At 33.0% G+C, this 22,718-nt stretch overlaps 1 protein-coding gene across 1 annotated transcript in view; it reads left to right on the top strand.

The window, feature by feature from the left end:
* Positions 1-651: 651 nt before the first annotated feature.
* LOC129232484 (receptor-interacting serine/threonine-protein kinase 4-like) overlaps positions 652-22,718 on the top strand; it is a 59,067-nt gene continuing 37,000 nt past the window's right edge. The window contains exons 1-4 of the mRNA XM_054866629.1: positions 652-741; positions 2,952-3,040; positions 12,176-12,244; positions 12,329-12,388. Coding sequence (XP_054722604.1) covers positions 3,026-3,040; positions 12,176-12,244; positions 12,329-12,388 — 144 coding nt within the window. The 5' untranslated portion in view covers positions 652-741; positions 2,952-3,025. The remainder of the gene's footprint in view (positions 742-2,951; positions 3,041-12,175; positions 12,245-12,328; positions 12,389-22,718) is intronic.

The raw sequence follows: 22,718 nt of genomic DNA, 5'->3' as shown, positions 1-22,718 counted from the left end.
TAATCCAGCAATAAAAGTATTGCAGCGAACAAGAACAAGAAAATCAAACAGTTATACCACAGGTGCTCCTAAAAAATTTATCTTGATAATGAAAAAGTCCGGTAATCTTGAACCGTCTTCCGCCAGGTGATTCCAATCGAAGTCTTGAGAAATTCACGTAAGGCTGGCCGGCCTAATGGACCTTATTCACGGTTTGGCAACGGTCCCATCAGCTGTCCGTCTGCGGGTATTTTGACCAATTACGTAGTGTCAGTAGTGCTGAAGAAACTCGTTTTATTTAAGGATTACTGGACTTGATGCGCATAATGAACATGTTTAGGGCTTAAAAAGACTTACGAATGCATGAAAAATGGCGAGAAACGGGGAAAATAAAAATAGAATTCGAGTTTTCACCATGTTTCTGATAAGGAACGAAAGAGGCTTAAACCCATGAAAATACGATAATAAAGAGAGTATTTCCTATCAAATGAATCGTTCATCATTCTTTTACAACGTTTCTTAGTTAAAAACGTAAAAAACCTGCCATTTTTAAATAGAAAGAAGAGTTTATAAGCCACACAAAAGCAAGTGTTTTTATACGCTGTAGTGCCGGATTTTCGTCTGCTACAGTTCCCACAATGCACTGCAGTGAGGGGTTTTTACCCGCAGTGACGTCAGGTGAATACTGTCCATTCCAACTAACAACGAAAGCATAGCCCAAGCTGAAGAAAGAAACAGCCCAAGAAAGAAATAATTTCCAAGGTGCGAGTTTCATGATAATTTATCTCAACTAAACTGAAAGTCAACTTTTATTTATTAATTCATTTGTATCTTAAGCCTCCAAACTCTGATCCCTTTTTCTAAATGGGCCTGTTTGGAGCCTCATGTATTCAGGATGGAATCAAATATTGAGATCATCCATCATGGAATGCTTTTATCAATGTTTGTCTCCACAATTGTTATAATGTAATCAGGGGCGGATTTTTAGTCTGTTCAAGGGGATGGCAGTTGAAAACCGTAAAAGCCATTCCTCCCCTCAAACCCGTTATGTAGGGTGGCAGGGAGTCAATAGCCCCCCTTTATCCTGTCTTTTAAATACTAATCGCCCCTTGAAGTTAAATCTCCCCTTTAGGGGTTATCACCCCCCAGCGTTGGAAACCACTGTTCTAAGTCATAGCAATGTAATATTATACCAGTATTAATTTAAAGCAAATTTGTGGAATGTATTTGATTGAAATTAGTAGCGATTGTTGGTAAATTTCTTTAATTCTATATCATTGGTTTTAGAAAATTACGGTCACGGAGGGGGTGGCCGCCCCCAACGCCCCCCTAGTAAATCCGCCACTGAATGTAATTCCTGTGGATGCTTTGTCTTTCGGTAACCAATCCTCTCCTTTCTCAAAAATTAACTACGACAGAAACAGCATGAATTAACATGTCTTGATGTATTTGCTCAACTTTCGTACTCATACCCTACGCCACTAATGTTAAGGCTCTCTTTATTATCAATATTTTATTTATTAATATATATATATTTTAATGTAAAGCTGAAATTAGTAGGGGAAGGTGGGGCACCTTGGGACACCATAAATTTCAGCTTTAATTTTGTAAACAGAAATTAGTTCTCTTAGGACATCATCAATGACAGCAGGGTCTACTCTTCAGTGTACTTTGGAATTTCTCACATGAACAGCCAGAGTTGACCGGATTGGACCCAATGGTTTTTTTTTTTTTTTTGAAAAAACCCATTTAAAAAAACCCATTATTTAGCCCACTTTTGGGTTTTTTAAAATTTTCTAAGAAGTTTTTTAAAAAATTGATTCATTTAAATACTTTCACAATTTAAACTTTTTTTTATTTGTTCTCTACCGCAGACAATGAACATAAAAAATGAATTTTGAACTTTAATAGTATTTCTTAACTCTTGACGGCATTAAAAAAATACTTCAAAGATTTTAAATAAATATATTTAACTTTTCTCTTTAACTGATCGATAAATAACTCAAATTATCTTGACTTAGTCCTGTCACGTCTGATTTTCTCAATATTTGTAGATTGTACAGAGGAAACTATTCTTGCTAAAAGGCTTTCATGTGAATTATTTTCTGCAAAACAACACGTCAAAAATCTCGAATAAACTAGGTATATTTTTTAGAAATTAACAGGTCTCTCAAACGGTCAGACAGAAAACAATAGGATGTACAGTATTTTCATTATCTTATGAAAAAGTTTAATATTTCTTACCCTGTACTCAGAAATAGAAAAACAGGCAACATAAAATTCAAAGAAATGGCTTGATTAAGCTGGGTTCAGTAAAAAACGATTTAAACTACTTGAGGTTCTACAGTAGTTTTGCATAACAAAATGAAATAGAATAAAGTAAAATGCAAAAAAAAAAATGTAGTAATTAAAAACAAACAGTAGATTTTATCACTCGAGAAGTAACTTTGCCTTAACTGTTAGTAATAATGAAAATTAAAAAATCTGAAACTTCACCGTTCTTGGGTCTTTCATACTTTTCTTCAGAAAACGCTGAATTTTAACTGGTTTTCCAGCTTTTTTACCTGAAGACAATTTTCGCACTTTGTCCATATACTTACGCAACAATATGCTACAAGTACCCCACATTTTCCCTAAAAAAAGACAAAAAAAAAAAACGTGGGTCCATGGGCTTTTTTTAAAAAAAAACCCGAGTTTTTGCCAACCCTGGTGTAACTCACCTTGAGAGATTGGAATTGCATAGACATGACAGTCACCTTACTTTACGTGCTTCATTTTTTCGGTGCATTGCAGAACTGTATAGAAAATTGTGCTAATGGTTTTTTCATTTGCGTAAAAGAAAGAACTATTTACGTTTTCTTGTAGTTCAAATTTTCTGAATTGCTTCAATGATTGCTACTGTTGTAAATTGCAAACAAATACTGTGATAAATGTATTGAATGTATAATCTACGTACTTTCTTTTGGTTTTAGCTCCAGAATACTTTTAATCGAAGAACGTTTGCCGAGCTTGCATCGGGGGAAAAATAAAAAATTGGAAAACAACGATGGATATGCACCCTGTAAGTTGTAGTGCATTTGATGTGATCATTTTATTTTACTCGAAAAACCTATGTTAAGAAATTAACTATTTTAGAAAGCTGTTGTGATTCTGACGTTGTAAAAGTATGTGAAATGCGATATTAAACAATTTAATGAAACCTTCCATGCAATTGCAGAATATGGAAAATGACAATGAATCTATAGCACAAAATGTATTTCATTTAATCGCGTATAGTCATCTCTAATTGTCAGGAGGAAAAACTAATTAAAGTTTTTAGTGGACCTCACAAATGTGTCTTGGTTGAGTCAAATTAGGAAGCATATTTAAATAAATCATTAACATTTATTAGTATCGTAAAAATACAACATGTTAGCAAAACGCTTCTTAAAAATAAAGTATTCGTGTAGAATCCTAATCCAGCAATAAAAGTATTGCAGCGAACAAGAACAAGAAAATCAAACAGTTATACCACAGGTGCTCCTAAAAAATTTATCTTGATAATGAAAAAGTCCGGTAATCTTGAACCGTCTTCTGCCAGGTGATTCCAATCGAAGTCTTGAGAAATTCACGTAAGGCTGGCCGGCCTAATGGACCTTATTCACGGTTTGGCAACGCTCCCATCAGCTGTCCGTCTGCGGGTATTTTGACCAATTACGTAGTGTCAGTAGTGCTGAAGAAACTCGTTTTATTTAAGGATTACTGGACTTGATGCGCATAATGAACATGTTTAGGGCTTAAAAAGACTTACGAATGCATGAAAAATGGCGAGAAACGGGGAAAATAAAAATAGAATTCGAGTTTTCACCATGTTTCTGATAAGGAACGAAAGAGGCTTAAACCCATGAAAATACGATAATAAAGAGAGTATTTCCTATCAAATGAATCGTTCATCATTCTTTTACAACGTTTCTTAGTTAAAAACGTAAAAAACCTGCCATTTTTAAATAGAAAGAAGAGTTTATAAGCCACACAAAAGCAAGTGTTTTTATACGCTGTAGTGCCGGATTTTCGTCTGCTACAGTTCCCACAATGCACTGCAGTGAGGGGTTTTTACATAGACTAATAATAAGAGTAGACCGAGCTATGGCAACCCTTTTGCTGCTCATAAACCAAACCATGTGACTGGTGGATATCCTAGCAACAGCGGGCGTTAATCGTAGCAGACGATCAACGCCACCGCGAAATAAAATAAATAGAATTGATGGAACACGGAAGAATGATCTTTTATGGAGTCCGATTTGTAAATTTGTTATTCTAAGTTGTAAATATTTTGTTAATATAGTGAGTTTTTCGTTTAGATAGTATTGTGCATTTTCTTTTAGTCAATTTCAATAACTTTCTAAGCAATAAAAGATGCAAGCGACCAAGAAGAATCAGCAAACGGTAAGATTTTTACCTACAGTTTCAATTTAAGATACCGATTAGTACATTTTTGCGTTAACGCAAAACGTTTGCGCCATTTCGTTCACGCCAACGCTGACAGCTCCAAATGAAATAAAAGTTACCGAAAACTGATCAAAAACTATTACTAATGTCAAAATAATGCATAACTAAAAGAAAAACAGTTCAATCTCTGCACCTGGAAGTTTTTTTTAATGAAAACACATTGTCTTAAAATACATGTCGAGTGCCAAACTATAGATAATGCTGCCATCTAGCAACCATGCTGCCAAAGTCTTGGCCAAGCCCTTCCACTAGTCACATGATACATCTATGAACCAATTTTCTTTATCAGCAAGAATGAGAAAGCTCGGTCTACTCTTATTATTAGTCTATGGGTTTTTACCCGCAGTGACGTCAGGTGAATACTGTCCATTCATTCGGCAGGTGGATCAGATCAATCATGATCCTATCATCAGCAGGATGATAAAGCCCTGGGCAGTTAGCCCAGTACAGGAACTTATACTGGAGGAGACATCGTCGCAGTGGAAGCAGGGGAAAGAGAGATCGATGGACGAATGTCCACCGCTTAAATACCACCTCGATGACGTTCCACACAATTTACATATTCTTTCTTGAAAGTTCGATGAAATCCTCCAAAGAAACTCAAAAATATTATTGACAACACTTAATTTCGTTGAAACCGTTACATTGACGAAAAGGATTCTTTTCACTGTGAGTTTTAACTGAACCATTAATCGTGCACCGTACGGCAGGGTTTAAGCTGGGTTCAAAAGTTCTTTAGCATAAAAGCTAAAATTGATGGAAAAATGTTAGCAAAATGCTAAAATGTTACACATTCTCATATATTTATATATGCCTCAGTGTGTTTCATCTCCGGTTGAAAATAAAATTCATATTTCATCTGTGACATCTTCGAAGAAATAAGTACAACAGCAATTTTTTTTAAAACATAAAATAAAAAAAGAAAACAGGATTGGTGTTTAGAACGTTGCAGTCCCCTCCTCCTAATAAAGCAGTTTTTGGGGGGACATAATGCTGGATAAGACTAATAGTTATTGAACTTAATTGTCGTTTAAACATCTCAGCTAAGATTTAAAAAAGATTAAGTGGATTATCGCCATGCACGCTTCCTTTCTAGGATCATACATTTCTTCTTTATTTAAAAAACTAATTTATTTTTTATTTGAGCAAAAAAGCGAAAATGCATTGATTTATTTTCGCAATTCAGATAGTGTTTTCGCATTATGCGAAAAATGCGACCGTAGCGGAAACCCTGCCGTACGGTTTGTTTACATTTTTTTTACTACGCATGCAGGAATGAACGAAAGTCTTGGGACTGCATTTAACTAGTGCAGCGTCAAGACATGGAGAGTCCCCTCACATAAAAATAGGTACTAAGTATTATTAATATAATTTCCCCAGCACCGGAAAGTTAAGAAAAATAAATAAAAATTTCAAATATTTTGACACTAATCCACCGACCAGAAATATGCGACTCTTCAATCCACAAGAGATGGGAGATTAGGCAGTACCTTTTAGTTTGAATTCTCTGAGGGCTGGGGGATGGTAGGGCTGGGCGATGCATCAATTCATCGTTAAGCATAGGTGTGGATCTTGTATCATTAAACTGGTTTAGAACTGTTCTGTAAACCGATGCATCGATACAACCTTTGTTATGGGCACCTGTTCATAGCCCCGTTTCCTGTCTAATCTTTATCATACCCGTGTTGAATTGACAACAAGCCCAACTGCCATTTAGAAGCTGGAAAGCTGCCTGATTTTTTTTTGAATACCTCTAATTTCCCTTGTTTACGGCCCACTTGATGGGTGTAACTACGTCTCATCATGCAGCGTTAGAAATCAGTAAAAAATCCTACTGGTCCCGTGGACCAGTTAACGTGAACATGTACTGGTCCTCAAACAACATCACTGGTCCACTTTAAATTAAACACTAATTATGTTTGTACCAAAAATTACTTATACTTTATGATGATTACTTTTATTAAGTTTTAGCTCATTGATAAATCACTTAACTGCGAAATTACTGTGTACTGCGAATAAAGTTCAAAATGGTAAACATAATATTAAATAACAATGCAAACAATTAATAATAAATAACAATGTAAAACAGATAAGCAACAAGTATAAAACATTTTTCTACTGATGAGGATTTTTTAATATAATTGAATGTTTTAAAATTTTTAATTGCTAATGTTTAATTGCCAATTGACAATGAACATTTAAATCTGTAATTCTTAAACAGCCAAGTATACAGTCTAAAAACCAATTTCATTAAACAACCCTTAAAAAAGGCTACCAAAAAATTTATGAGCTTAATTTAACCATTTTTACTTTGTTTCAGGACGTTATTTTTTCCTCCAAGTATAATAAATATTAAGTAAAAGGTAAATGTGTGATTTAAAATCAGATAAAACTTGTGAACATAAAATTAACTGTAAAAGAAATCAACCAAAGGTTTGACTAAAAAATAGCTAAACATTGTCTAGGCCAATGCTTTCGAATTTTTTCTAGCAAAGTGTGATTAAAAATAGCCAGCAGTTGGTGGTATATTTTGTTCTTTACCTCGATGCTTGAATGGAGTTGAGCCTAAGATTTTCTGTTAAAATTGAAACCCTTAAAGTTTATGAATAAGAAAGAAGTAACATCCGAATTGAAAAGACATAACTATGCCAACTCCGAATAAAACAAACTATGCCAACTCCAAATGAAACATCAAAAATTTTAATGGATGTGAGATTATTCAAAGTTTATTTTTAACGGATAGTAACTTTTTTTCCTTTGGAGATAGAATCTTAGTTTTTCGACCATACGTGGAGTTGGATCTGGAGTAAAAAAAGCCGCTCTTTCTAGTGGTGTCAAAAAGAAAACTGTGGGACAGTTTCTTTGCTTTTTACTGATAGATTTACTAAAGAAAGTAATGCGTAAATTTTAGCTAAGCCTAAAACAGTTCAAGTTAGAAAATCAAATAACTCCTGCCGTATTTGAGTTAGAGCATTGAAACAAATAGCTTGGAACGCGGAAAATTCTACCTTTTCCAACGATATATTGTGTTAATATGTGCAAGTAATTTTTCACCCCTTTAATAGGCAATAATAAGCTATTTACATGATTTTTGAGCTTAAAAAATAAATTAAAAAAAAAACTACTTTGAATTAAAAAACAAAAAAACAAAAACCCAAGTGCACACCCCCGGAGTTCGAAGTAATTTTGTACAAAATTTCTAGACAGTAGGTGCTATGAGATATCTTGGACGCAGGTCCGCCGAAGACTTCCTTCCAGAATTTCTTTGAAACTTTACTTTTATTTACTATAATAAAGAAATTACTAAGAATCATTTTAATGTTTAGTTTAGGAAAATATGTTAGCAATTTAGTGCAGATTTATATTCAAATATAATTGTAAAAGAAACTTGTTTCAAAGCCAATAACAAAAACTGTGATGACGTTTTATGAAAACTTCAAAGGGGCAAGGAGGGCACATTGCAGACCAGGGCAAGGTGCAGTGCCCTCCTATAAATGTCCATGGTAAACATTACTTCCACAAAAGACGTCAGCTCAGGTGGTAGCTTTATAAGCTAAATACCGAATGTTAGGCTTTCATCTCATTCATCATTTTTAAATTTTTTTGAAAAAGTGAGCTTTTTCAAAATATCTAAACGGATGCAAACTATTTCTTTTCAATACCTTATAACTCGGGAAGTTTAGTACAACAATAGACTTCAAAGTTGAAGAATCGTGACATGGCAAAAGTACCGTATAATTTTCCGAAACAAAACTTACGAAAGACACTCAAAAATTCGACCTTTTCTTACATCTTATTTCAATTAAAAACTGAAGAAATAAATACCAATGCAATCTGATGCTACTTTGTATGAAATGGCAGTAATTCAAACCATTAGAGCATAGAAGTCATTATACGCGGAAATTGCGAGAAATGCCAAAAACAAGATTCAAGAATCTTGATACTTTATGCAGTGGAGCCTAGAGATTGTTAAACAAAAGACTAATTAGGCTGAAAGCACTTAAAGAGCAATTTTTCAATTGATATTAATTCAATGCAGGAGCAACGATTAACAGCTACCGTAATTTCAAAAACAAAATCCTTACAAAAAAAAAAAAAAAAAAAGTTTACAAAAACAAATTTTTTATATCTATATATATAAAAATGGACTTTGGTAAATTTGTTCCCTAAGATCTCAGAAACTACCCGGCAGATTTGGCTGAAAATTTCACCGTTTGTTCTTTTTGGTACTGGGGAGGTTTGTAGACCAGTTCGATAAAAATCCGATTGATAGTTCCTTTTTTATTCTAATTTGTCCAAATTTTCGCATAAATGCCCCAATATGACGGTTAAAAAATACGTGCACATATTAAAATTATGTGTCCATCGAAAGCGCTTATTTTTCTGCTGAAGATGGCATCTATTAGAAAGTTCTAAGTTGTATGAAAAACGAGTTATGGGCTTTTTTTGTTCCATGTTCGAAGGCTTTCCTCAATACAATTCATTTTTTAGTGTATCATCTCAACTCCCAGTTCAAAGCTAGAATAGGGAAGTATTCGATTTTCTAATTTTATTTTTATATGATAGAGTAACATACATGAACATCATCTGCGAAAACATTTTTACGATACGACTAATACTTTTTTTTAAAATAATTTTTTAAAAGTTCACGCGCGAGTGACGTCATTTGCTTGTTAACGAAATCAGTCCTTTGACTGACGTCACTGCCGCGCTGCGAGGCGGCGGAGTTGGCTAGGACAAAGAAGTGCTTGGCGATCTTTGGGGGAAGGCGCGGGAAAACAAGAGCCTTCTAACAGCAGGCTAGTGAAAATCCTTTGCTGTCTGTAGGGTTTAATGCATTCGGCGATTGTTTTTAATTTGATTTTCTTTGTCATGGCTAGTAGAATCAATTACAAGTATTGCTTCGTTCCTGGATGCGTATCTACATCTAAAAAAACTCCTCACAAGCGATTTGTTATTATTCCGTCCCACTAAGCAGGATCTTCGAAAGAAGTGTTTTCAAGTGTGTTTATTAATTGAAATTTAAAAATGAAAATTTGCACTGCATTTTAATTAAAAACTATGTCAAGTGAGAAATACAGTTTGAAATATATGTTCACAACTGTTCATAAATAAATGTTTAATAAGCATATGAGATATTTTTTTAAAAAATGCAAGTAAACAAAGGAATTTAAACCCTGCACAATAAACTAAAATAGAAAGTAATAGATGCATTACTATTAGCATTTTAATAACAATGCAAAAACTATTAATACTTTCTTTTTAACATTCAAACTATCTTCAAATTTTAACTATTACAAATTGATAATTTAAAAACACATTTTCAGTTATTTTATGAAATGAACACCATTTTCAAATTTATTATTTTTATCAAAAAAGCAAAAAAAAAAATATTTTTCCTTTTTTTGCTAAGTTGCACAAAAACTCAAGTATAATAAACATGTATTAATGGATTTAAAACAATTTTCCACAAAAAAAAAAAAAAAAAAAAAGATCAACTTTTATCGCCAACAAAGCGAAAAATTTTCATGCAAAAACTGCTCTAAAACTTAGCACTGGAATCACTTGCAGTAGGGTTGTTACAAAATGCGCGCCTCATTAAAAGCCGCCAAGTAAGAACTGGAATAGCGCTCTTACATTGTATAATTTATATATTCAGATAAAAAAAACCATCGACACACAAATAGAAATGATCAATCTTGATAAGGGAAAATAATGCGAATAATATGAACTGCAAACATAGACGGATATGTACGTACAATTTCAAAGAATAACAATGGTGAAACTTTGTTGTTTCACTCCCCGTACTTCTAAGGACATTAAATCTCTCGTCCGTTCGAACAAAAATCAAACACCATGAATGACTTTACTTGAGGAAGGTTATTGGATTGACCTTTCGTGAATCCTAGCTCCATGATGGAAAAAATGCTGGTTAAAGGCTTTAAAAAGGCTGAAAAAGACAGTGCTATTCACCTCCTGGTAGGCGCAACACGGCATGGAAATGGAGCTCTGATCGGAACAGGGAAATGACGTCAGCTGCTGACGTTTTAGGCCACACCTCTTTTTTGCGCATCGCTCTTTAAAAAATTCATAAAAAATCAATCGTTAGTTTTAAAAATCCGGCCATGGTGAATTTTTGTGTTTTGTAAGCCTGTCAACAATGTGCAATAGTTAAAATTGGAATATTTGATAGGTTGATACTTCCCTATTGTTGAATATTTTTGTGTTTCGTCTGACTGTTGGAGGCTTTTCTCAAGTCAAATCTTAAAGTAGCGTTTTTTCCCTAAGATTGGCTAATAATAACTAGATTTGGCTGATTATTTTTCATTTAAACGGAACTTCAATTGTAATTACTGGGTTTTTTTATAATTATTTGTGCTGATTGGACACTTAATCATTATCCAATCTAACAGCAGAAACCTCGCAAAAATTTAATATGTTGAAAGATTTCAGTAGCGGATGCATTTGGCAGTTTTTTCAACTGTCGCGATTTTTGAAGCCGAAGACTATGTAATAATGTTTGTCAGCTTTCAGAATATAAACAAAATATCGCCAATCAAAAAATCTTTAAAAACTTTTTTTACTGTAAAATAATCCAGCAACTAAATTAGGCAAATCCATAAACAGCACAAAAACTTCCATTAATGTGACTTTGTGCACAAATTCAAACCAACGCCAAATGTTACTACTTATTTTGGAAACATTACGGATAAAATTGTTTAGAGCCATTTTATGGTGACCAAAAGTATTTTAGCATATGGCGAAATATCTCTTTAACAAAAATTAGTAACATACTGTTTTACAAAGTAAGGAGGGGGAGCATTATCCAAGGTATCCCCAAACGATTCCCGCAAATTCGGTAATATTTTAAATCGCACCAAGAACCCACAATAATTGAGATTTTCCAAAATAACCAAAGCAAGTTTAAGGGGATCACGGGCGCGCGGCTACATTTTTTTAAACAGTTCGTTCTTCAATAGACATACAGAGAAGGTAAGACTCAATGTAAAAAAAAAAAAGTATTAACTGATAAATCTTTTTAAATATGTGAAGTTTAATTTCATATTTCGGAAATTCTTCACATTTGTAAACGCTTAAATTTTGTGTTTTCGTTTCTAAATGAATACTATTTTGCTTTTTTTACTTACTGCTACTTTAGTTTTATGAGTAAGGAAGAAGCTAGATTTTAAATCACGTCAAAAAGGTGTTTTAAGTTCTTTCACTTAAAACAGAAAACAAATGCAAGTAACGATTGTTTCTCATAATTATTGCTAACCCAGGCAACGCCGGGTATTTTTGCTAGTACTAGTATAAATAGTCAACACATTTACATTCATAAACATGTTTCTTCCCCTTCTTTTTATTTTTTGAATTTTTTAGTGTGTTGTGAATGGGTAAAATTTTTAGGACTTTAAATTGTTATCTTTTAACCTTTTAAAAATTTTAGATGTTTGTAAGCATTTCTGGACAGTTTTCTTCATACTTTAAGATAAATTACTATTTATTATAGTAGTTTGGGTTTTAGAAACAATCTGCAAAAAACATTCTTTGGCGATCCAGAAACCTTGAAATTCAGATGTTCGCAACAGCAATGGCCCCGAAAATCCGAGATAACTGGTGTTCTACTGTACTTGGCATTATCATGTTTTTTTTTTTGTCTTCAAATACAGATTACTCTTGATTAATTGGTTCGTATATCATCCAACAGGAGAATGATGAACCTAGGGCTACAAGGGGACCAGGAAGGCCTAAGGCTGCAGCCAAGGAACCAAAAAAGGTACCTTACTTCGCGATGTGATCTAACAAAGCTTCTTCGCTATTGAAGGTTAATTTTCATGAATTTACATGGTTTTTGTTTTAGGCAAGCGGTACTTCATCTGGATCATCTGGAAAGCGTAGACGTGGAAGACCCAAGAAAGTTGTAAGTCTCTCCAAATTTTCTCAAATATGAATCTAGAAAGGATCATTTTTATTCCAAATCCCAGTTGCAATTTACAAAATATTTTCCTGAACAAAACTTCAAAAGGACGCTTATTGAATGATCCTCATATTAACTATTTCATACTAGTAATTAAATATGTATTTTAATTAATCTCACTTTCACCAAAAGTCTTTTCTTAAGGGTGGCTCTCTTTTTCCCAGCTTCCAATTGGGTTTTAAAAGGTAAACTCCATTTGTGACAGACATGACACAAGACAACTTTTTGTTGATTTTCAAGTAGTAAATTTTAATTGATTGGGAAAAAGTTGCCACGGGGTGATGGGAATATTCACCCCAGTTGCAATAAACACTAAAATTTTGACTCGAGAACAAATATTTTTAATTAATTGGGTTCAATCCTGCTGTGACAGATAATGACAAAATTGCGACAAGATTTTGAGTGACCATATGTTATTACCATTTGCTCTTAATTGGTACGGATGTCAAGTCTAAATTTTTTTAAGAATCAAAGTTACTCTAGGATGTGTGAAGCAGAGAGAAAAATATTGAGAAATTTGTAAACAGTAACATAATATCAAATATTTATCAGTGTGACAGACATGACAAGGTTTTGTGACAGACATTATGCATGTGCAATAGGGTGGTCACAAGGTACATGGGGGAAAAACTTTTTTCAACTAATCTTTTGCGGCACCCCCCTAAAATGTGCCAATAGACTAGAAAATGTGATTTGGAAAGTTTCAAGTCATTTCTATGATATTAACACGTGCCGCAAAGAGGCTAAAATTACTGAAAATGGAAATTTTTAGCAAAAAGACGTAGTTTTTCATCTGTAAAATCAAAACTATTCATTCTAGAAACATAGTTCTGGTCTCATTTTATAGGGAATTTTATTCTCTTTAAGTCTGATTTCATCTAAATTCTTGTAAAAATTGATTGCACATTATTCAGGATTTTTCAAGTCAATTCGTAGCTAATATCCTCAAAATCGCGTAAAAAGAACGAATCATTATAATATTGCTTCTTTTAGTTAGTTAATGGTTGTAACCCCCTTGCAATGTTTAGCTATCAGAGCAAAAACAGTAATATTATCAGAAATGCAGTAAAATCCTGTTACAATGAATACTGATACGAGGAAATATCTGTTTCAACGAAAGAAATTTTCAGCTCTGTTTTAATTTCCATTATGTTGCTTGAATTTCATTGCTACTAAAACCTCGTTACAACGAAGGAAATTTCTGGTAATTTGAAGTTCGTTGTAACAGAATTTCACTGTAATATAGTTATGTCTTTAAAACTCAAAGCTAAAACAAACAACTGCATGTAAAACTTATGAAATAGCTGACGGAACGTTGCTTTCCTCCTCGGTGGTCAGCGCTAAAAACCAGCTTAAAAATCCCAGTCTCGTAAGGGTTTTCGACCCCCCCCCCCCAGAGAAGGGAAAAACTACGATTCACAGGAAAGTGGCCTGAGTTCTCAGACGAGGACTTGTTAGGGCTTTCGTTAAAATGACAGTCATTTTATGGCTCCTTTCTGCAGTACAAACCTGCGTTTTCCGAGTACAGTTGTTACAGAAAAAGTTTTTGTATTTAGCATGTCGCTACATCTTAGAAGTTAGTTTGAAAGCAGTTTTGATTTGCAAAATAGGTACGTCCTCAACCAGATATTTTTCAAGTATTTCAGGATGAATGGTATAGATAAGAGGCAATTCGAATCAAGTATAGAAAATTAAAAACAAAATAAGCAATCCAGGTGAAATTTCAAGCTTTCTTTTTGAGAAATAAAAACAGTAGCAGCTTGGGGATGCCTATAAAAAGTTCATTCCACTTTGCTTAACTTATTTAGGGAGTCTTTCGCCAAACAATGTTACTTTTCGTTATTCATCACACAAGATGGATGGCCATATGAGGCAGTGATCAGCAAAGAGATGCAGGTGGACTATTTTAAGTTTCGAGTAAAACGCGTTTAAAGATCAGAATTGAATTTTTTTTTCTAAATCATTCTATACAGTAGTACCTACCAGGGCTACTAGTACCATCTCTTGCCCCGAGACAGAGGCGAGGTTCACCTACCATTTGTACTGGTTATCTCCAAATTTTTAATTTTGCCACTTAATCCCTTTTGCTTCTCACTACCTCATATGACGTAGTGAGAAGCAAAGGGATGTAAGTGGACTTTTTAAAGTTCCTCATAGAATGCGTTTAAAGTGCAGATCCTAGGTAGGCTTTCGTTGAACTTTTTTTCTAAATCATGCTACAGAGTTACTAGTGTTACTACTCTTGCCCCTAAGCAGAGGAGACGTTCCTCTATTATTTGTAATGATTATCTCGAAAATTTTAATTTTGTCAATGACATTCCTTTGCTTCTCACTGCCTCATATACTCTTTAAAAATATATCTTCTCAGGGATCAGATTGTCTTAATTGATTTAAAGATAAAAGGCGTTGAAGATATTTGGTTGTTTATCAACAATATTTATTAAAAAGTAGAGACATACCGAGTACTCGGTAACTACTCGGTTCTCGGCCAAATTTTGATCAGATACTCGGCCAATACCGAGTAGTTGCAAAAAATTGAATATTGTCCAAGACAAATATTAAAATTTATAAAAAAGCGCAAGCATATTTAATATTCTGCAATCATTTACAAGTCAATTTTAAATTTTGAGAATAATGAAGTTTTTAATGCTTTAATGGAATAAATCTTCATTTTAATGTCCCCAAAGTTAATAAAACTTATTTATTAAAAATTATGGAAAAAAGGTAAGTATAAAAAATACAGAATTTTACATTAAAAATAGATTTTTGCTACAAACAAAAATTAGTTATAAGAAATATAAAAATTCCTTTGCTTAAAAAACAGGGAAATAAAACAACGTTGAAAGCATAGTGCAGGAACACTGCAGACACGTGTTTTGGCATTACAGGGAATTCCTTTTTCAATGCACAACATGTGAGCTTGTAGATTTAAAGGCATCCGACAAAAGTCGGATTTTTTTGTCGAATGTCTTTCCATTCTTTAGCTCACATTTTATGCACTGATAAAGACGTTTCTTGTAACGCAGAAACAAGTGTGTGCAGTGTTCCTGCACATTTGCTTTTAAAAATTATTTATGTTTAGCGGACTAGAACTAAAATAGATTGGTATAGTTTGTCTTAATTCCAACTTGATTAATCATATCTTTTATTTATTAATTTTTGATTTTAAAAAGAAGTTTTTTGTAAAATTTTTGACATAAACAAAATTTTTTAAATAATGCGAAATTAAATTTCAGCAGGAGTTCAGTTTTAAAAACTTTTATATGGACAAAGAGGTCTATACTACTATTCCAATAAGTTCAAAATTGATTACATATGTGTCAGTGGTTCTTCTTAAAACATAATTGGTACTTGTTAACTTGGCCGAGTAGTGAAATGCCGAGTACTCGGTAACTCGGTACTCGGCCGAGTACTCGGTACTCGGCTACTCGGCCAAAGTGCTACTCGGTACGTCTCTATTAAAAAGTATGGTTTACTGTCTGTGATCCAGCATTGACCCCCAACCAAGATCTACAGTTAGTAAAATCTTTGGTTCAATACAAGAGCATTTATAAAGATGATGTAGGCACAGAACTACCTAAAATAATTAATCATTTGTGGTCCCTGAACTCAGAGAAGGTTGCATTTCCCTTTTTGATGATACTTCCGGGAGAAAAAAAAGATCAAAACAAAGACGGCTGCAAAATTAAAATCCGAAGTAGGAGATAATGAAGATGATTGTGATGATAGGGATACAAAAGCACAGCTCAATCTGAAAGAAGCTTAGTTTACTGGACAAAGAAGTTGATTTTTTCATTTCTCCTCAAACTTTTTAAGAGATACAATTTTTTACAGAGATTCGAAATCGATACAAAGTTTTTAAATACTGACCTCGATGAATGAATAGTGTGAAAACCAATATTATATTAAAGCTAAAAAGATAGTAAACAGTTTAAGGGTTGTCAATGTCACAGCTGAAACAGGTGTAAAACTAATTTCTAACTAACAATAGTTTCTATTACAAGCTATGTCCGAATGCAGGCATATTTTTCCACATTCATCAAAATCTGTCATATTGAAGCCATTACCACTTTAACTTCTCAATGAAAAGTAATGACATAATGATGTATAATTTAAGTGTAAGCAATAAAACATATTAGATTTTTTGTTTTCTTTTTGTAATTTTTTAACTCTGCCTTCTCTTCTAAACTGCTTAGTTATTTTATTTTAAACCAACAATTTGTTGCATTTAATATTTAAAGTACCTCCAAATGAAGCCTTTTTTAATGGATAAATTAAAATCGACAATGAGCAAATAAGTAATTGAAAATTGTAATGCTTTAGATCTTTGTATGAAAATTCCTTATTGATGGTATCTTCCGTGACCTAACCTGGAAAATGTCCAGTACCATTCTATAAATTTTGTTTAAGAAATGGATAAGATTTCTCATCACGAGAGAATAAAATTTCCTATAAAATGAGACCAGAACGAAGTTTTTAGGATGAAAAGTTTTGGTTTTAAAGAAGAAAAACTACGATTTTTTTGCTAAAAAAATAACTGCTTTTCTTAACTTTGGCCTCTTTGCGGCACATGTTAATACTATCGGATTGAGCTGAAACTTTGCAAATCATGTTTTCTAGTCCATTGGCACATTTTAGAGGGTTGCTGCAGAAGAAATTCGGAAATAGATTTTTTGTGACCATCCTAATGTGCAATTTTATATAAACTTAACTATTTATTCTTTAAACATCACTCTCTTTTTCTTTCGCTACAACTTAAAGATTATGTATGATCAAATAGAGTTGAAGCAGTAACAATTGCTGATATTTGTTGTATCTCATACCAGACAGCAGGATCTTCAGGTTTTCATTTAAGTGTGTCGTTAATTTTTGTTGGTACGAAGCATTTTATTTGTACCGGTTCTGCCCAAATTCTGATTATTATTCCACGAAAAATATCGTCATATTGTACATTTGCCACATTGCATATTGTGATGTGTTGCTTTTTCCCAGGAAGTATTTTTTGTTACTGCCATAAGTAATGAAATTGAATAGAGTACACTATTTAGACTCTGAAGTACAGTCGGACCCTGATTTAAGGAATTAATCGGGACCAAAACTTTTATGCGTTAAATCGGGGTTGTTCCTAATGTCGGGGTGCGAAAAAAATATCGAAAAAAATTAATTTCTCTTATCTAAAAGCCTTAATACGCAACTGCTCAAACATATCCACAGTCAGAAAGTGTACACTTTTTAATCAGTATTCCGAGACTTATTGCACACTAGTTAATTTGAAATTTTAAGGTACTGAATAATAGATGTTTGACAATTTCCTTGGCACTTGACTCGAAACAGTTCTCTTTCGACTTTATAGAGAAAAGAAAATACTGTGAGTAGAATCCATGTCAGTTTGACAAGGGCTGTAACAAGTGCTCCATTTTCCCGGAGTTTCTCCGATTTTTATTGCATACTCCAAAAATCCGATTAATTCCAAAAAACTCGATTTCTAAGGAAAAAAAAAGAAATTTCCCTATCCTCGAAGGCAGAAATTGAGCACAAACTTAACAAAAGAGAAGACAATTTCATGCTTTGGGGAAGCATTAGTGTCAGGATAAACACTAAGGGGAGTGTCGATCGGAGAACGTCGTTTTTTCATCGAGCATTTTAGCTACGTGTAAAACGTAGCCGCCATGTTTGATCATTCACAAGATGGAAGTAGACGATGCTTAAGTGCCTTCGTTTTCAAAGACAGAGTAGAATTGGGTGTTTCTTTTAACTGCAAACTAATGAAAATAAGCAAAATGTGCTGCAATTTTTTTTTTTTTGGTTATTTTAAACAATTTTATTGAGAAACATGAAAACAGTTATACTGTTTAAAATTTCATCTCATCCTCAGTTTGGACACGAATGTGCTAAAAATTCGCAATTACAATCAGGGTTCTGGCCAGAGGATATTTGGGTCCTCTCTCATGTCAACTGTAAAAAAATTTTGTCTAAAGAATTGATTTCCAATCTTAAAGGAGAATTCAACGTAGGATATGAAATCAACCTGAGAATTGACCGTGGAGATTGTTAATTTTCGAGACAAAAATTTATATTTTATTGAGCAATCACGATTGCTTATTGTTCTCACTTGACTGTTTTTGGCGTGCTATCATTTATCATAAACTATTTACTTTATCATAAACTATTTACTAATTGCATCAGCTGAGGGAAAAAATGACAATCTGTCTTCCGCTAATTATTCTGACATTTTTTATACCAAAAAATGTGCTTGATGAAAGAGAAGATGTTCACTGATTACTTACATACGATGAGGGTGAAAAAAAAATGCGGGTAGGAGTCAAAAAATGTTCCTTAAAATCTTTCATTGTGGTGTGAATCCATTGTAGAAATTGGCAGTAGTGCATTTGTTGTGGAAAAGCGAGCAGGCTGAAAAGAGGTAGTGGTTCAATATATAGTGGGTTCCTGCGAGAAAAAAATGCCTTATAATTAAAGCTCCTGCATCTTGTTACCCAACTCATCAATGATTGAGCAGAGCGTGGTTCAAAGAATTGGGGTCAATCTCTTATTTCGTTATCGAGGTGTTAATGGTAACGCTCAGTTTGATTCCGACGTGGATTCGGGACTTCGCCTACCACCAAACAACTCATCGTTGGTCGGAAATGATTGCAGAGAGCATCTTTAAACAATGTATTAGGGATTCAAATAACCTGCAAATCAAGCATTCTTTGACAACAGTGAGGCAAAGTATTTTAGTAACGATTTCAACAAAAAGATTTTATATTTTTGTCTGATCAGATTTGAATTTTGGACGAGAAAGTACTTGTACATAGCTTAGAAATGATTATTTTTACCAAACCAGGGGTGATTGTGTTCCGGTATTTTACCGAATTTCCGGTATTTTCGGACGTATTTTCCGGTCATTTTATGTCCGAAAATACCGAAATTATGTTTTTTTTTTTGTTATGCTTTTTATCTTCCTACCTCCGCAATTTTTTAAAATTATATAATACTCATCAAATATACCTGCAAGATCCTTAAGATACGATACCATAAATAAAGTCTTTTTCCGCGACAAATACTTGTGCTGCCATCTAGTAATAGAACAACAAGTTAAGTTCTAGCTTATTATAGTTGATTGCAAAATTAGCGGAAAAAATATTGACTGGAATTTTGTTTAAAACTATTTTTCGAGTACGAAAGTGGTTAATTAAGGATGAAAACTTTTTATCCTTTCTGCAGCGAAGAGGGGATTAATTCTGTTTAAATCAATGAAATTTGCTAACTGCACAAGTTCGTTAGAGATTTTTATAAGTCATTACAAAAGTAATGTAAAAAATATGACATTTAATGCAGTTGTATAGATCATTTAAAGAGCCCTAAAAAGATGTAATAGATAAAATAAAGCTTGCGATCCAAGTTATTTTGTTTTCAGCAGAGACGGGAGGGGGGATTAACGAGATTGAAAAGAAATGTAAAATGAAAATAATGGTTTTTTTTTTTTTTGCCTTTTCACTTCTCTTTTACAATTAGAATTTTTTGAAACAAATCATTAAAATGAAAACAATTATATTTTAGATTGTTCGTGGACTAAAATTAAAACAATGACACAGGTATGAAAATTATCAAACGTTGTAAAATGATCAAAAAAAAAAGAAAAGAAAAATCAATAGCACAACAAAAATTAATTTCATGATAATTCAAAATTTTCTCACTACAGTGATCCAAAAATTAATATTAATAACCCTATAAGGAAAATACGGCAAAAATGTAAATGAACAAATAAGTTTTACTAAAAAGCATAACTCTTAGTAATGAAAATATCATAGAAAATAAAAAGTTTGATATTTTTCCTGAAATCAAAACAGAAAATGGATAAATTAAATATAAAATAGCAAATTTGCTAAACTCGTATGGAAGTGTTTTGGGATTAAAAGTAACTCCTTTTTCCTTTCAAGAAAAATGTCAGCTTGCAGATTAAAAAACTCTACCTTAGTCCATTGTCTCTGCTCACGTCTTTTCTGCAGTAAAATAATAATAAAAAAGTTCCCCCATGACTTCCAAACATGTGTCAGCGAGTTTTTACCAATTTATACTTGAAAAAAAAAATCTTTTGTTGATACATTTTAGTAAGTTCTTATTTTCCACTAAACCATCAGTGAGCACAAATAATGCCTCAGTATCAAAAATAAATAATAGAAATTATAACACACCCAAATGAAAAAAATGCCTGAAACATAATTAAATAAGTTTTGCTAATAAGTATTACTTTTAGACATGTAAATATTATAACGAAGCAAAGTTTCAAAATTTTCTGCAAAGTAAAAATAATTAAGCAAAGTAAGAGAAAAAGCATAAATCTACTAAAACTCTCGGGCACGTGTTTCGGGGTTACAAGGAACCGCTTTTTCCTTGCAAAATAGATATGAGCCCATGAATTCAGACTTGTGGCCAAAAAGCGATTCCCCCCCCCCCCCCTTCTTTTGTAAGTTTAGCTGAAGTTCCTTTTGCCTGATTCCCCCTCCCCGTTCCCTTCTCTGTGCATCATGCAAAACCAAAAAACAATTTTCTTTTCGCATGTTTCAAGGGTTACCTTTTCATTTAAATCATTTTCTTCAATCACCTTACATAATCATTGAAAAATTCCTGAAGAGATCATTCAATGCAAATATTTTTTCCCTTCAAAGTATCCCAAACCCACCCCCTTTCCCTGAAGTTTATTGTTGAAAATCGTTGTTTTTTCTTCTATTTTTGTTTTTAAATGAATAATCACCTACAATGTTTTCTTTTTCTTTGTATTATTAGTTTTATCTGCGCTATTTTTTTCCCCCCTTATGGTTTCGTGGCGCGCATTGCCCTTTGACCAATCAGCACAGTGCATTTCTGCTGAACTTTACTTTAGCGGGAATATTCCTCGAATATTCCCGCTAAAGTAAATACACTCCGAATAATAAGTAATATACTCCAAAACACGTGTCCGAGAGTTTTAGTAGATTTTTTTTTTATTATTTATTTATTTATTTATTTTTTACTTTGCTTAATTGCTTTTCTTTTCAGAAAATTTTCAAACTTTGCTTCGTTATGATATTTGCATATCCGAAAGTAATGCTTTTTAGCAAAACTTATTTGTTTAATTTTATTTCAGGCATTTTTTCTTTTCAGTGTGTTATTATTTCTCTTACTTATTTTCGATACTGTGGCACTCCTTCATTCTCTTTGAGCTCACTAATAGTTTAGTGGAAAATAAATACTTAAAAGTACCAAGTTTTTTTCCCCAAGTATAAATTTGCAAAATCACGCTGACACGTGTTTTGGAGTCATAGGGAACTCTTTTTTCAATGCAGAAAAGATGTTAGCTTGTTTATGTACAGACAATCGACTGGGGCGAAGTTTTTAAATCCTCAAGCTCACATCTGTTTTGAAAGGAAAAGGGAGTTCCTTGTAACCCCGAAACACGTGCCAACGAGTTTTTGCAATGTTTTGTCATTTTGTATTTATTTCTTCATTTGTTTTCGTTTTTGCTTCAAGGCTGATTTTCAAACTTTTTGTTTTTCATGACACATTACTAAAAGTTATGTTTTTTAGCAAAATTTATTTGTTTAGTTACATTTCAGGTATTTTTCTTCTTTTCAATGCGTTATTGTTTTTATTATTTATTTTGATACTGAGACATTTTCATTCACTTTCAGCTCACTAATAGTTAAGTGGAAAATAAGGACTAAAGTGTGCATGTAAAAGTTTGTTTCTTTTTTTTTTTCTTTTTTTTTTTTTTTTTTTTCAGGAATTAATTTGCAAAAACTCGCTGACACGCGTTTTGAACTCAAGGGGAATACTTTTTTTATTATTTCATTGCAGAAAAGATGTGAGCTGAGACAATCGACTGATGTAGAGTTTTAAAATCCGCAAGCTCACATGGGGTTCCTTGTAACCCCGAAATACATCCGTACAAGCTTTTGCAAATTTATATCTTTTTATATTTATTACTTTATTCATTTTCGCTTTCAGGAAAAGTGTCAAACTTTTTATTTTCATGATAAAAGCATAACATTACTAAAAGTTATGTTTTTTATTAAAACTGATTTATTCATTTATATTTCCACCGTCTTTTCCTAAAAAAAAGGGGGGGAGTGTTACTAATGTCAATTTTTGAGTAGTGTAGTAAGAAATGTTTGAATCATCAAGAAATAAATTCTTATTGTGTTATGGATTTTTGTTGATCATTTACAACGTTTGATATTTTTCATAGCCGAGTCCTTATTTTTATTCTAGCTTATGAACAATCTAAAATATG

This window comes from Uloborus diversus, unplaced genomic scaffold, assembly GCF_026930045.1.
Source record: "Uloborus diversus isolate 005 unplaced genomic scaffold, Udiv.v.3.1 scaffold_12, whole genome shotgun sequence".
NCBI classification, from domain to species: Eukaryota; Metazoa; Arthropoda; class Arachnida; order Araneae; family Uloboridae; genus Uloborus; species Uloborus diversus.
This window is presented reverse-complemented; position numbering and strand designations above follow the sequence as displayed.